Source organism: Ananas comosus, linkage group 1 (assembly GCF_001540865.1).
Source record: "Ananas comosus cultivar F153 linkage group 1, ASM154086v1, whole genome shotgun sequence".
Classification (NCBI taxonomy): domain Eukaryota; kingdom Viridiplantae; phylum Streptophyta; class Magnoliopsida; order Poales; family Bromeliaceae; genus Ananas; species Ananas comosus.
In genome coordinates this window covers 21,434,997-21,450,500 of record NC_033621.1, presented here as the reverse complement: position 1 = coordinate 21,450,500, position 15,504 = coordinate 21,434,997, and the positions used below count along the sequence as shown (strand labels likewise).

General features: G+C 33.2%; 1 protein-coding gene across 5 annotated transcripts; it reads right to left on the bottom strand.

Moving 5' to 3' along the window:
- LOC109716457 (histidine protein methyltransferase 1 homolog) lies at nt 1,184–7,050 on the bottom strand. 5 transcript variants are annotated; one of them, XM_020241932.1, is made up of 10 exons: nt 6,898–7,050; nt 6,701–6,823; nt 6,532–6,597; nt 6,363–6,429; nt 6,163–6,263; nt 4,854–4,898; nt 4,451–4,741; nt 4,225–4,327; nt 3,512–3,613; nt 1,184–3,094 (listed from the first exon to the last, which is right to left on the bottom strand). In XM_020241932.1, the coding sequence occupies exons 1-9, from the start codon at nt 6,931–6,933 to the stop codon at nt 3,531–3,533; spliced, it is 915 nt and encodes a 304-aa protein (XP_020097521.1). In that variant the 5' UTR covers nt 6,934–7,050; the 3' UTR covers nt 1,184–3,094; nt 3,512–3,530. The 5 variants fall into 5 exon arrangements, 4 of the variants coding, with proteins under 4 accessions (XP_020097521.1, XP_020097540.1, XP_020097528.1 ...); XM_020241951.1 differs by having other exon boundaries at nt 1,184–2,851; XM_020241939.1 differs by having other exon boundaries at nt 1,184–2,875; nt 3,513–3,613.

Below are 15,504 nucleotides of genomic sequence, written 5' to 3'. Positions count from 1 at the left end.
ACATAATTTGTGCTATTTTAGGATAGAAATTTCCAAACCAAATCAGCTATTCAATAATTTCGAATGTTTTTCTATAGAAAATTATGTAATATTTACTTACCAAATAAACTACAATAAATATTCTATAAAATTGAATGAAAGAATAATAATAAAACAGATTTAAAATATAAGATTAAAAAATTGAGGCGTTTGGCCTGACCCAACCTGCTCGAGTTGTATTTAGTTACAAACCTTATTCATCTATTCTTATTTTCTTTTCTTTTTTTTAATTCATCAAATGATTTGTAATCATAATTAAAATGATTGAAAAAGAGAGGATCTAAAAAGTGAACGTGCCCAATGAAGAAGAAGAAGAAGAAGAAGAAGAAGAAGAAGAAGAAGAAGAACATTTAGCATGGCCGTACCAAATGCAAACTCGATTACCAAAGTTGTCTATTTCATAGTTAGTTAATTCGGATTCGGCAAAAAATCGGTATGGGTATAATTGTATCACAATTTTTAAATTTGTTAAAAAATACGGTTTAAAAAATAAATCTGTCAATTATTCAGATATGCGATTTATACGAAAATTATGCATTCACCAATTAAAAATTCAAGATGAAAACTAAACTAAATTTTTTTTCTCTAAATTTATGCTACTAGCATACATAATTATAAATTTTTAAAAATATAAAAATAGAGAGCTACAAAATAAAGTAGATTAAGTAAACAAAAAATAATAGCATTTATTGTCGTCTCCATCTTCATTTTTTTTTCGTGATCCACATATTCCAAAAATTTATGAATTTTTTCAATAATTCGCGAATAATTCTGCAATAATTTGCGAACAATTTGAAAAGGGACTTTTATCCAAATATTTTGCGCATTTTTTTGACCGAATAGTTCGGCTTATGCAAATTATTCACGAATAATAAACCTAATCCAAAAATTCGCGTTTTATTTTAATTTTTTGAAAATAAATTGCATACGAACTGTTTTATTTGGATTCTCAATAATTCCCGAATTAACTGACTATGGTTTATTTTAGTGTTCATTCTTTTAGAACATAGTTTAGATGTTTGGATTGAAAACATGTTATGTAACTAGCGAACTATGCATATGTTATTTTTGTTTACTCCACTAGAAATAGCAGAGCCATTGAATGTGAATTTTTGTGAGATTGTAGGGATAGCAAATGCCAAAATAATTGTAGATTTAACATAGATACATAACTATCTAGGGTACAAAAACTAAGGGGTAGAAAATGCAATAACAATTGTACATCCAAGGAAAAGTACATAACTAGCAACTTTGTCAAGGCAACTTCAAAATGTACTCAAAAGTTGCATCTCACTACTCATAACACGGCCTTCCGGTACGACGAACCGATCTTCTTCCTAGGAACGAGGGCGGGATGAGAGAGAACCGGAAGCCCCCAAGGGGACGAGAAGACGATGACCGGACCGACCCCCGCGCCGTAGTCGTCGAGCACCCTCCTCAGGACTAGGGCCGAGGAGAAGTGCCGCCACATCGACGGCTTCTCGATGCAAGAAATTGCGCCACCGCTTGTTCGCTGTCGCTGCTTCCCTTGCATCACTGTCATGTCAGCGGTTTGGTAGTGCAGCCTTTGGTAGCTGCTGTAGTAGTAGCAACAGGAGGAGGAAGAGTGGCCTCTAGAGCATCTTACAAAGATGTCTTTGAAGCCCATTGCCTATGATGTGCTTAGTTTAGGGAGTAAGTGTGAGTAGGGTGTTGATATAGGGTTAGGGGAATGCGGAGGAGAATAATAGAGGGAGCAACATGATGGTGTGATGGGCTAAAGCACATGGGAGTGGGCAACACTCATTGAAGGATAGACATTGAGGGGAAGGAGACAAACATGGCCTGATAGGCTTTGATTCCTTTCCTGTTCCTCACCAATTTGCATGAAAGAGACCATTTGTTTTCCACATAATATATACACATAAACATGCATAGAGAGAGAGAGAGAGAGAGAGAGAGAGAGAGAGAGAGAGAGAAGAGTTTAGAGTGTGATTCCACTTTTTCTACAGATCGGATCTGCTGCAATATATCATGCAAAGTGAATCTTAAAGGTAGAGCATATGATTTTCATGATCCAATCTGACGCGCGAAAAAGTAAAAAAAAAAAAAAAACTTACTACCACAGCTTCAGAAAACACCCTAACTCTCATCTCTCAATATAAACTCAACTATGTAGGTGAGAGCTTCTTATCATAACCTGTTCTCAATACAATAACATTAAACTAATTCACAAAGGAATTAAAAGAAAAAAAAAGAGTGAAGGAAATATTGGTTAGTAATTTGATACACTAAGGTGCATGACCTAAAGACAACTAAGAGGTAGAAGAAACAAGCCCATCACATCGTACTATGTATGTAATGTAATGTAATCATTATTATTGCACATGATAAGAATACGTGGAAGGACAACATAGCTTTTTCCCCATGAGTTTGCTTTGGGCCAGCACATGTGTACTATTCATTGCACTTGCTTCTATTAGAATGCTACCATTAAAAAATAAAATAAAATAAAATGGCCCCACAAATTGAACAACACAATTTAATGAAGAGCCCAAATCCCATGTAAAATAATTTAAATCTAACCATTCACTTGCTTCCATTAGAATGCTACCATTGGAAAAGCAATAAGAGGGTCTCATATATTGAACAAAAATTTTATGAAGAGCCCAAATCCAATCCCATGTGAAATAAGTTAAATCTAACCACTGAACCAAATTTCGAAATAACAATAATTCAAAAAGGGTGGTAGATGTCGTACAATAAAGGTGTGCTTTAGCAGAAGGAGCTCTGCCGTCATTTTCTAAGAACTTGTTTGGCGCCGCTCCTGCCACTGATTTAGGTAGCAACAGCCCCCCAGTAAAGCAGTTGGTAAAGAAAAAAAAGAAATATTAAAGGAGAAGTTCAAAAATATTTTAAGATAACACTTCTACGAATAGCATGACTCGGACATCGTTATATCCTATAAGCTAAAGAAGAAGAGCTACCCTTCTTGAGATGAATCATGAGGCTTCTACTTGTAGCGAATAAATTATGAAAGCTTCAGTCGAGCATATTTTTGAAGCCAATCCTATATCTGCAGTAATACTGAATCATGATGTCACACATTGATTATTGATTATAATTCATTAAACTATAATGAAGTTTTCTATTATTTCTGCTTTTTATCTTTCCTCTAAAGAGAAATAGATGGTAAGATCCCTAGGAGCAACCCCATAGCACTAGGAAACATAAATAATACACATTTTAATCAGAAATATTCAACATAAAATAGTAGAACAAGAGTGGGCTATGAAGAACACAATGAAAGATTTAAATAATGAAATGGCTAGCGGAAGAGAGAATTGTACATAATATCTATTGATGGGGCAACAATAAAAAAAAAAAAAGTCTACCGACTAAAGGAAAAGAAATGTGTTACTTTCTTGTTTAGGCATGGTATAGCATAACAGAACATAGTAATACATAAAGCACAATTTCTGAATTCACTTGCCTCGAGTATGGACGAAGTACTATTTGAATGAGAACTTCCACACTTCCCTAACATTAGATGAGCCATCAGCAACTTCAGCAAGCAAGCAAGCTTCCATGGCACCTGGAAAAAGAACAAGAGAAATCAGCATAGACTTAGCGTACGCATGCTTCAAAGTTTGTAAAGGAGCTTGTAAAGCATAAAGGGCAGCAAATATATGAGAATTGAATTAAAACGAAAACTCGGTGTAAATTTACAAAATATTTTTTAATGATAAGACGTAAAAATGATACACTGATAAAGCAATGTTTCACCCAATCACTCTTCCCAATAGCATATATACCCTTTATTAGGATACAGGGAACAGAGTGAGTTACCAATTCTAATTTCCTCCCTTATTCTGCTAAATGCAGGATAAAAAGCACGTAATAGTAACATGGGAATTAGTGCTGTTTCCAGCTAACTAATGAAATGTTTGCTATCCCTTTAATGTCCAGTCATCCCCAGAACCATACTTTATCATTACGTCTATCCTCATAATCATTATCACAGATTCACAATTATTCCTAAATTCGAAGACCAATTTGAAATTGGCTTTATTCTTGGCTACTGATGACATGGTTGTATATCCCATGCATAGGAAAAGCTATCCCTGAAAATTTGACTAGAAGAGAAGTCCAGACAATCCTCAAGACAAAAATATCATTAAATAGTACTAAAGAAGTATCACTCACCATCTTCTTCAACCAAGTGTACAAACTGTCTCGTGCCGCCGCCTACTCCAAAATAGTGCTTCTTTCCTGCCATGTATACAACTCCGCGAGGGTAGTGCAGACACTACAATATGCATGCTCACTTCAGATACCCACAAACAAACAACAAATGCAGGAGATTTTGCAGCAACACACACAAAAAAAAAAAAGGGGGACAAAAGAAATTCTAAACTTTGGAAACACTAACCTTCTTGATAAGCACATAGAGGTTACTAAGTGAAGATAATGCATAAACAGTTTCGGCCATCAAAATGAGATCATAGCCATCATATTCCGATCCTAAGGTTTCATCTGTTTCTTTTTGTTGATCAATGTTACCAGAGAGAAGAAGCTTGTGAATTTCACTCCAGTCACCAGCAAAGAAGCGGACAAAGGGGGATACAGATGTATCTTTCATAAGATTTTCTTTTACATTTGGTATGGTTAGATATTTTAGGACCTCAGCATTGAAGTCTTGGAAATGGATGAGAGCTGCACCCTAATGGTTAAGGAACAAAATATTAATAATAATAATAATAATAAAGAAAAGAAAATCCGGTAGTTAAAACAGAAACCCAAACCATACAAATTTGAGCCTATGTAACTCATACCTCACGACCTGTGAAGATACCAGGGAGCCCATGGCCACATCCAAGCTGAAATATAGGAGGAAAGAAACCATAATTAGCCCTTGCAGAAGAGAACTTACAATATCCACTAATAACTTGGCGCAAACATTTTAAATGCAAGCACATTTGAACAATTCACAACCCCCCTCAAATGCAGCATAGATAGGATAAAAAAAATATCTCCCTTATTTTTGAGAAGAGAACTCACTGCTGTTAAGTTCATGAAAGGATGACAATAACTACAAAAAGTTCTCTCACTAAAAAGAAATCTAATATGTCAGAGTAGATATAAAATTCTGTTCACAATTCTTTGATCTGACATTTTGAATCTTTCTAACTTTCCAAAATTGAGACCTGTAACTTGAGGTAAAAGTTAATTCGGAGAAACTGGAACCTTGAACATCACAAGCATTTAACTTTGAGAGAAAATAATCACATTTAATCCTGACGGGAAACTACATTCATCTATGGAGCCTCCTTTTTGTGATTATGCAGCAGCATTTAAAAGAACCCACTAAAAAATTTTCTTTCGTATATGAATTCCTTCTAGTCCCTAATTTTGTTTCACCAGAACTTCATACTCGAGGCCCCTAAACCCTCCCATTTTAAGGAGTATGATTAAGAGAAGTTGTCACATCAGACAGTTTACAGAGAAATAATATACATTATCAAATTACAAATGACTAATCATGTATGATGAAGATATATATGAGCGACTACTTTCAAAAGATTTTAAGGTTTATGAGAGAACTTAATGAACAGAATAGAAATCATAGTACATAAAAATGAGGAACATATGCAAAAACAAGCATAAGCTTTTTAGAATTATAATGTTTAACTGATTTCTGTTAAATCTTTCCTCCCCTCAATACCAAAAAGAGTGAGAAGAGTATTCTGCGCTGCTGCAGGTTCTCTCTCTATCAGCATTTTTCAATACTGCAGATTTGGACAAGACCAATTATTTACTTTCTCATATACCTACTAAAATCCTAAAAAGTTGCCATTGCCAGTATAAACGATGCAAGAGTTTCCTTTTTTTTTTATGAGAAATGAAATAACAATACAACTACTATTAGCAGGAAACCTTGAGTTAGGGCAATAAAACTACATTAACTATTTGTCTATTTATCACACAAGAAATAACAACTAGCAATACATCCCATCTCACAAAGCAGCATTTCCCATTGATTTCCACATGAACTTGATTCGATAAACTGAAACCGACAACTATTACAAATTAAGTCCACACTACAAAAGGATGTAAAATGTCACCTGAGAAGAAGCAGCCCACCTCTAATACTCGCTTTCCTTTCAATACTAGTCGACCTTTCTCAACCTCAGAGTAGACGGTCTTAACTAAATCAAGAGACCCCTCCCACAACTTCAATCCACCTAGTAAGAGAACAATCAACACTTAACATCAACAAGATTGTGCAATCCAACAGTACCTAAAGAAGAAATTAAGCACCAAAAGAGCAATTTTTTCTTCACCTTCATACTTTCCAGGGACCAAATCCGAGTTGGTGACACCAAAAACATCAGATGTATTTACTCTTCCCTGTAATAAATAAAACCAAAGCGACATTTTATCAAACACCTGTAGTACACCTTGTTTTTCTACATTATTAAATAAACATTTTGCGGGAAATGAACCGGATACCTTATAAAGTGTTAAAGATTCGTTAATAACAACAGGATCTGCATTAGATAATGCAATCGGAGGTTCCTACGATTATAAGAACAGGGTCAAATGTGAGATGAGGAGAATTTAATCGCCTATGCAGAGGACACTATTTAGAGCAATTGATGGAATGGTACTAACTATGTACCTCCGAGGGATCGACTTCGACGCACGGAGGAGGAGGCGGCAGCGGCTTCTCGGGGAAGCCGAAAAGCCCTAATCCGAGGTCCGATTGAGTGAGATTGGAAAGGGAGAAGGAAGGGTACGATTCCTGTGAGTAGATAAAAGGTGTTAGCGAGAGAGAGAGAGAGAGAGAGAGAGAGAGAGAGAGAGAGAGAGAAGTACCTTAGGGTTCGTGGTTGAGCTCTTCTCCTCCGCCATGGACGAGCTTCGAAGAAGAAGAAGCAGGGAGAGTACGAAGGCGAAGTTTCGAGCAGAGAAACCCTAGAAACCCTAGAAACATAGAAGGAAGGGCTAGTGTACGGATGGCACCGTATGCGGACGCCAATAGGAGGGCGATCTACCGTCCATCCAGGGTACAGTTAATCTGTACCGTCTAATAATGGACGGTGGAGATTGAACAATGGGTCGTTGGATTCGTGTGCTCGTTTCGTTAAGCCCAAGCCCATAATAGGGGCCCAAAACAAAATGGGCCTCTGAACGGATATTACTATTCTCATTCGTTTTTTTAAAAATATTTTTTAACCCTCGAACATTTACAGGGTTGCATTTTGGTCCTTAATTAGACTTCAAAATTTTCACTATCCTAAGTTCAAGGTGTGTAACCAAAAAACAACTAAGCCCTAATAACTCTACCTGCAAAATGATATGAAAATAAAAATAAAAGAAGCGAGTAGAAATTAAATTTACTGACCGAGAGATTTTGGTGTCATCTTCATGTTTTTGAACGAGCTTCAATTACATTAATGTCAAATAACTGCGATATTCTTTGAACCTATCTAGGCCTTAAAAAATTGGAAGATAATTCAATGATTCAGTCTAATATTTATTCGGTACGATCGTAGAAAATATATCGTCACCGACTCATTACGATATAAGGAATATAATATTATGTACGAAAATAAACATGATATTTTAATCGCAGCACATAACACAATCTCTCCGCAATTCTAAACGGAGCATAACTCCTTATATATCCATCATAATTTTATTTCTAATTTACTTTGGAATTATTGGGATGTAACAACACCCCCATGATGTCCCCTCCTCTTATTTAAATCTTGATGTTTTTGACAGGTCCAATTACACACATAATTTTATTTATTGTGAGATTCTATCTAGAGGTGGTTTGTAATTTAGAGCTTTTGCTTATTTATTGTTTACTACTATTCAAAATTTTTAAATTTGTTTTGAAATTATTATAATACCCGTCAAAAATCCAATCTCATTAATAAGCCCCAGAGAAGATGCGAATATTTGAAAAAATTATAAAATTAATAAGAATATTTTGATATTTCAAAAAAAAAAACAAGGTATTTTTATAATTTTGAAGAACATATTAGATTTGTCCCTATAATTTATTAGGATACAATATAAAGAATCCGGCTATGGTACTTGGTGCTTGTAAATTTTTTACCGTTAGATCTACGCCTTTGATCATTTTTACCCGTTAGATTATACTATTCAACCAACCACCCACTCAATCCTAGGGGGCTCACATCATCCTAACCGCACATCCCTTAATCCAAGAGCCGAAAACTTACAAATACTAATCACTTGGTACTTTTAAAAGCATAGGAACTCAATTCCAATATAAAAATGTGAACTTCTACCTTTGTCACGGCCCTGGAAATAAATCAATGTATTGTGCCCCTAAAGTTTCCTTATGGTAGGGATGCCAACGTACCGAATCCGGGACATATTTTCAAAATTCAAACTCGAATCCGACTACTGAAAATAAAATTCCAATCCGAATCAAAATCCGAACCAGTCAGAGTTTTGAAAGTCTATAACCAAAATCAAACTTGGCAAAAAAAAAAAAAACATCTAAAACCTGGAACGGAACCCAATGACTCAAATCCCAAAGTAATCATTTCTCTTTATCAAAATTTAAAACACATTATATTCAAAACTAAATTTTTGTTAGTGTACAAACTTAAATTTTTATATGATTATATAACAGAAAGCCAATTCAGATTCAGATTCAGATCAAGTATATTTAAAAAAAAAAATCATACGTGAATCCGAATTCATTGGATTTTTATTTTTTATACCAATAATCGAACTCATATTCGTTCAGCATCGGTTAAACCCTCTTCCTTCGGATTCAGATTCGAATTAAATGTCAGGTATCCGTAACCATTGACATTCCCATTTTCAAGTTGCAATCAAGAAATTATCAAGCCTCTTATTAATTGTCATTTTCATTTGATGAAAAATTGGAAAAGGTGCAAGTGGAGATGATTCTTTCATTCTAATCAATTCCTTGGGTGTAATATGGAATTTTTCAAAGAATCTCATTCCCCTAATCAATCACTCAATGGGTATCTTGTTTGAACCACTATTCATAAAAAGTACATTGATGGTGACAAATAGAGAGAGTCCAACCATAAATTGCATTCTTTGTGGAATCCCCTTTAATTGTGCATGAATTTATACTTTGACTAAGACAATGATGATATTCTATAAAATTACAAAGATTAGAAGATGGAAAAGAAAATTGGTAATGCAGGTGACAGCATTGAAAAGTACATAAAATGTCCCCNTCTATAAAATTACAAAGATTAGAAGATGGATAAGAAAATTGGTAATGCAGGTGACAACATTGAAAAGTACATAAAATGACCTTTAACTATATTTCTCCCCCCCTTCAAGAGTAGTTTGTTCTTTTTTTTTTAATAAAAAAATAATAATATAATTTAAGTAGAGTTATTAAAAACTTTAAAAAATTAAATTAAGACTTAAATTCAGGAAAGCTCAACTTAGAAATTTTTTTCTATTGTAATATTAGACTATAATTGGATAAATTATGCAGAAAATTTCGTATTTATTTGGCCTGACATGACATTTATTAGAATTGTTGTTTTACTCTAAGGATGTGTCCTAAACATTCACTTCCGTTATTTGATTCATCGTAACTTTATCTTTGATCAACACTTAAATCCTTCGTAATGTTGTAATTGACTTTAGTTCATCCCAACCCAAAATCACTTATGAAAAAAAAAAAAGTAAAATATTACTCTATCCTCTATGTCTTTATCTTTTATGTTATTTACTTCTTATCAAATAAAAAATTAACATAACTAAAAAAAATTCAGTTTCGCAGCTATACAAACAAATCACTTTGGACGAAACTCTTACTTCCCAATTATTTTCACCCGAACAATAGTTTGCCGAAAATTTTATTTCAATATGAATTTTACCTTTGGCGAAACAGGCATATCCTACTCAGCGTAAGAAAAACCTAGTTACAGGCTAGATGGACCTAGAGCTGTAAACGAGCCGAACACGAGCGAACTGACCTCAGCTCGTATTCGACTCGTTTATTAAACAAGCTGAAAAATCCAGCTCGAACTCGACTCGTTAAAGAAACGAGCCGAAAAAGTCAGATCGTGTTCGAGCTCATTTATTAACGAGCCGAACACGAGCCGACTCACGAACCATAAGCGAAAAGAATTATAAAAGACACCCATAGAAAATAAATTTATGAGACCCTACTTATTTGACATCCCGAATAATAGCAGTAAGATATTGTCAAAATAAAAGGATCTGCAATGGTATTAATTTCCAACACTGTACTCTCTTTTATGTCATCAAAGGCATAAAATCGCTTCAGGGCGTGTTTTCCCTCAAAAAAAAAAAAAAAAGTCCCTTTTATGTCGCGATTAGAAAAGGCAATTGTTACTATTGATTCGACTTTGTTTTGTTTTCTCCGTAGTCCTCTTTCACAACTCGTCGTTTTATAGCGGTTAACTATAGTACTCTATGTTGGCTTAAATGAGCCAACATTCTGTCCTATAACGGGAGGCTATGTGGGCAAAGTCATGTTCGAAATGGTGTGAAGCTGGGTTAGGCCGAGTCATGTTCGAAGTGGCGTGAGGCCAGGTAGGCCGAGTCACAATCGAGACCCGTGAACGCTGTTTCTGTACACTTTAAGTGAATTGGTTGCGTATTTCTAACAGCTCGAGCTTTTGAGATTAATGGTTAGCGCCAACGATCCGACACTCTATTGCAACAATCTTGTCTATTCGATCCGGTAGAGCACACGTCTCTTTCGATCATAATTAAGTAAGTTCAACCTTCGCTATCGAATCGAAAGTTACATGTTATATATCCAAATATCAAAATAGCATCAACGCATGCATGCTGCTCCATTCAGGTGAGTTGGATCAAAGTAGAATGGTGTAAGATGTTCAAACGACTCAGAAGTGGAAAGGAATTGCACGTTATCTATCATTTGACCAGTACTTAATCAATTAAACACAAGTAGATATAATAAGCATATGACTTTAGTAAGTTTTCTTATTTTAAGAGTAATTTTTCTAAGCACGCAAACTCTTTATTTTCTTTGTTAAGTAGATGAGAGTTAGTCAATTAGAGATAAAATTTAGCAAGCACTAGTAAATCAATTCCATAGAAAATGAATCTGTGATGTTTGCTTTTACTCAACTCTTTATGTGTTCACTCAATAGACTGCAAAATATTAGTATATATGGTCTATCAATGATAATTTTGAGGGAAAACTTCAAAAACCCCATCTGTGGTTTCATTTTTTTTCACTTTAGTACCATATAGTTTAAAATGTATCAAGTTAGTACCCTGTGGTTTCTCACTTTATCATTTTAGTACCCTGTGGTTTAAAATGTATCAAGTTAGTACTATGTGGTTTTATTTTTGTATCAAGTTAGTACCCTGTGGTTTTCACAGGATACTAAAGTGATAAAGTACAAAACCACAGTTACTAATTTGATACACTTTAAACCACAGGATACTAAAGTGATAAAGTGAGAATCCACAGGGTACTAACTTGATACATTTTAAACCACATGATACTAAAGTGAAAAAAAGTGAAACCACAAGGGGGGTATTTAAAGTTTTTCCTAATTTTAATTATTATAATAAAAGTGTCAAAATTCCTCCCTCCCTCTCTCTTTTCTGCAACTATTTTTACATTTTTTAAAAAAATAGATTTAATTAAAAATATAAAAATATTAGGCCTCGAATTTGAAATTTTAGTTATCAATCACTAAATCTTTACCACTTAGCGCTAAAAAGCGGTTAGTCTCTTTCTGTAACTAGTAGTGCTTTTTTTCTCATTTATTCAAAAGAAAATTTACTCAATGCCCTTCTAAAGAAATATTTTCACTGATGCCCCATAAAGTTGAAATATCATAAATATCCCTCTATTTTTAAAATTTTTTTAAAACTAGCTTTATATGTAACTTTTCGTCCATGCTGAAGTAAACGGTAAACAAATTTCTATTACACCCCTTGTTCTACTTTTCATCAATGCCCTTTGAAATTTTAACTCATAAATACACTTTAATTATATTTATTAGTGAATTAATTATATTCTTTGAAAAAATATTGAACAAAATACTATAGAAATTCTTTAATTAGATGCTAATAAACAATCTAATAAATTGTTAAAAAAGTCTTTTAAAATCAGCTATAAAAACTCATTTTAAAATACTTATGGAATGTTACGAAAAAATTACGAAACAATTTTAGATAAATGCAGCAATCTTCCCAAACATAAAAAATGTATGGAGCTCTCTCAACAATAAGCTATTTTGAAATAGCTCTTCAATTTTATTAAATATTTTCTCACCCTCTTCTATCTTATTTGCTTTAATTTATTTCAAGCATTAAAATGAGAATTTCATAAATTTAAACAACAATTGTATCAATTTATGATGGCTTTAGTTGGCTATTTTTCTGAAGAATTAGCAGCTTATAGCTAATGAACTATTTAATTTTGACAAATTTGTCAATTATATGGACCAAAAAAAAGTTAAAAATAGTTTACAGTCCTGTTTCAAAATAATCTATATTTGAGGGGTCTTATGCACATTATTTTTATTAGTTAATAGGGAAATAAATGATGGGTATACCACCAGAAGATTCAAAATAAGAGGTAAAATAGAAAATTTCATATTTGATATATTTTATATAATAAAAAATGGGATTAAATCTATATAATTAAACTAAGGAGACTACCGACAAGGGTAAAATTGAAATAAAGTGGATATTTAAAGAGACAATTGCTTACCAATTTTATAAGGGTGTTTGTGGTATTTCTAATCTTTTGAAGGGTATAAATGAAATTATCCCTCTTATTCTATGTACTTTTCCTCCTCTCTCTCTCTCTCTCTCTCTCTCTCTCTCTCTCTCTCTCTCTCTGTACTTGTCCTCTTTCTCAAAAGATTTCTCTCTCTCTCTCTCTCTCTCTCTCTTAATACAAGTGGGGTACATAATTAACAAAAATGTATTGTAATTGAAATAAAGATCTCTTAGAAGAGATTGAGCTTAGAATTGGCTCTAGTACTGTACTATCCAAAAATTTAATATAGTAGAAAATAGCTTAAAATTAGTCTTAACACACCCATCTTTCATTTTAAATCTAATTCTGATAAAGATAGAATATAATAAATGAAAAAAAAAAATTCAGGTTTGAGCTTATCACTCTAGAAGACTAAAAAATCCTTAAATTTATGTCCAGTAGTACATAAGCATTCATTAAGATAATAAAAAAATGGCATTGTAGTCCTCATGCAAGCATAAAATATAACTATAACTAATGCACTTTATTCTACTTTAAATTGTGGACCTCATGGATTCAAAGGAAAAGGAACAAAATCCACATGAAAGCAAAAAAAAGCTGAGATGAGCTTTGATTTTGTAGCATAAAAATAATCTCCTCTCATTGGCTTTTTCTTTTTCAAACTGGGGTGGCAAGTGACTGGTGCAGCTGCAGTCAAAATGGCTTTTGCTTGAAGCTGCTTTTCCTCTTTTGGTTGGATGGTGCACAAGAAGCTTCTAATGCAAAGGAGTGAAGTTTTTTTTTTTTTTTTTTTTTTTTTTTTTTTTTTTTTTTTTTTGAGAGATAGGTAGCACGCTATCCGTTTCGTTTATTTCATTTAGAAATAAACTAAACTAGAAATGTGAATCAACTAGGATTCGAACTTGGGTCTCGGGTACCAACCACCAAACCTTTTGCCACTTGCTCTAGGGACGATCGGTAGGAGTGAAGTGTTTTTATAGAAATATTTTGGTACTATAGTGATTAGTATAATAATACTATAATTTGAATATTAAACATAAATTCAGCTACTATTATTTTAGGAGAACGCACGGAGGCCTTTGTCCTCCTAAGTCGTTTTAGATAATAGGGATTTCGAATCGATGATCGAGACCGTTAACTTTGATTTAGAGTATTTAAAGTGTTTAAAAACTAAATTTTATGAATTTTAAAAATTATTTACGTAATAATCAAAGGATCACAAAAATCGTCCGTTTTTTATGACCTATATGAGTCGTTTGCTTGTTTAACAGCGTAGAACAATCCAAACAGCTTAATTTTTTTATAAAAAATTCTTTATACTATTTAGATAACGTTTGATAACTTCGGTCATGAATTGAAAATGTCTAACGTATCTATTTTCACAAGATTATTCGTTTTTGACTGTTCATTTTTCGACTCTTCAATAAATTTGATAACAAATTTTAAAATGTATGAAATTTACTTTCTATACAAAGGTAAAATGTATGAAATTTTAAAATGTATGATAAAATGGAGTACAAAGGTAAAATGAAAGAAACATGAAGACCCTTTAACTATATTTTAAATAGAGTTCATATTTTTTCTTTTTTACATCTATCGATGCTCCCTCGTTAATTTAGCACTGATGTAGAATGTAGTGCTTATTTGGCGAGAAACTCTTAATTTTTGTAATAGGCATGTCTCGTAAGATCTAATATTAAATGAACCGTATTAAACTGTGTAATATGATAAGTTTATGTTGAAATTATTATTGAAGAAAATCTTATTCGTATAGTTTTAACCAGAGTTAAAGCTTTTGAGTGGTTGTTGTTATCCTACAAAAAAAGATCGATGTTGTAATTAAAACATTTTTTTCTGTTTGAGATCTTGTTTGCTTATACTTTGCGAACATCTGTCGCACAATATTTGACAAGTAGAAAAGTTTAGGACTCTTGTTGCATGCAACGGTAAACTAAAATAGAACATTTGAATTTAAAAAGTATAATCTCTAATTTGAAGCTGATCTATTGCTGCAAAAAGAAGTTATACATTGGGAGATCTCCATACAATGCTTCTGACATAATACTTTAGTTAACAGTGCTAGCGCTGCACCTTACAACATGATCAAAAGATATGAACAAGTACCACTATTTGGTATAAGAAACCTGCTATACATAACACTTCCTTGATAGCTTATCTCTTTCAATTAAAGAAAAGCTTAACTCTATGGCAGTCCACATACTTTGATCAGTGACTCTACTTGCTAGTCTTTTACTTTGATTAGTGGTGTGTCAAAGAATAATAAAAAAAAGTTAAAATTGAAATTAAAAGGTGCAATCCTTTTTCATCTGATATGGGACGATTCGGCATCACAACCAGCTAGTGAACTGGTTTTGATATTAATTTTAACAATCCTGTACACTAGTAGTAATAATTCGTTGGTTCAAATCACCAGCCAAAAATATTTAACTTCAGTAATTGATAGTATGGTTCCTACTCCTTGTGTTTCTATATATAATCCTTATATTTCTACTTATAATTTCTTTTTCACCTGATGCGGGACTATTGAGCGTCGTAGGGGTTCTATAGCGGGGCAATCCTCTACAAATCTGTAACGTGATCAATCCGACATGCACACGTGTTTGTAGAAAAAAGACACTTGCTATAAAAGAGAGCGTATTTCTATCCCACTATAAATCTGCTTCATGATCGATCTATAAATTTACAAG

Excerpts from the sequence above, each read along its gene's own strand:
- LOC109716457 (XM_020241932.1), bottom strand. The coding sequence starts at position 6,933 with ATGGCGGAGGAGAAGAGCTCAACCACGAACCCTAAG. Across the intron at positions 6,824-6,897 it reads GCTCAACCACGAACCCTAAG|GAATCGTACCCTTCCTTCTC; the intron begins GTACTTCTCTCT and ends ATCTACTCACAG. Across the intron at positions 6,264-6,362 it reads GGTCCCTGGAAAGTATGAAG|GTGGATTGAAGTTGTGGGAG; the intron begins GTGAAGAAAAAA and ends TTCTCTTACTAG.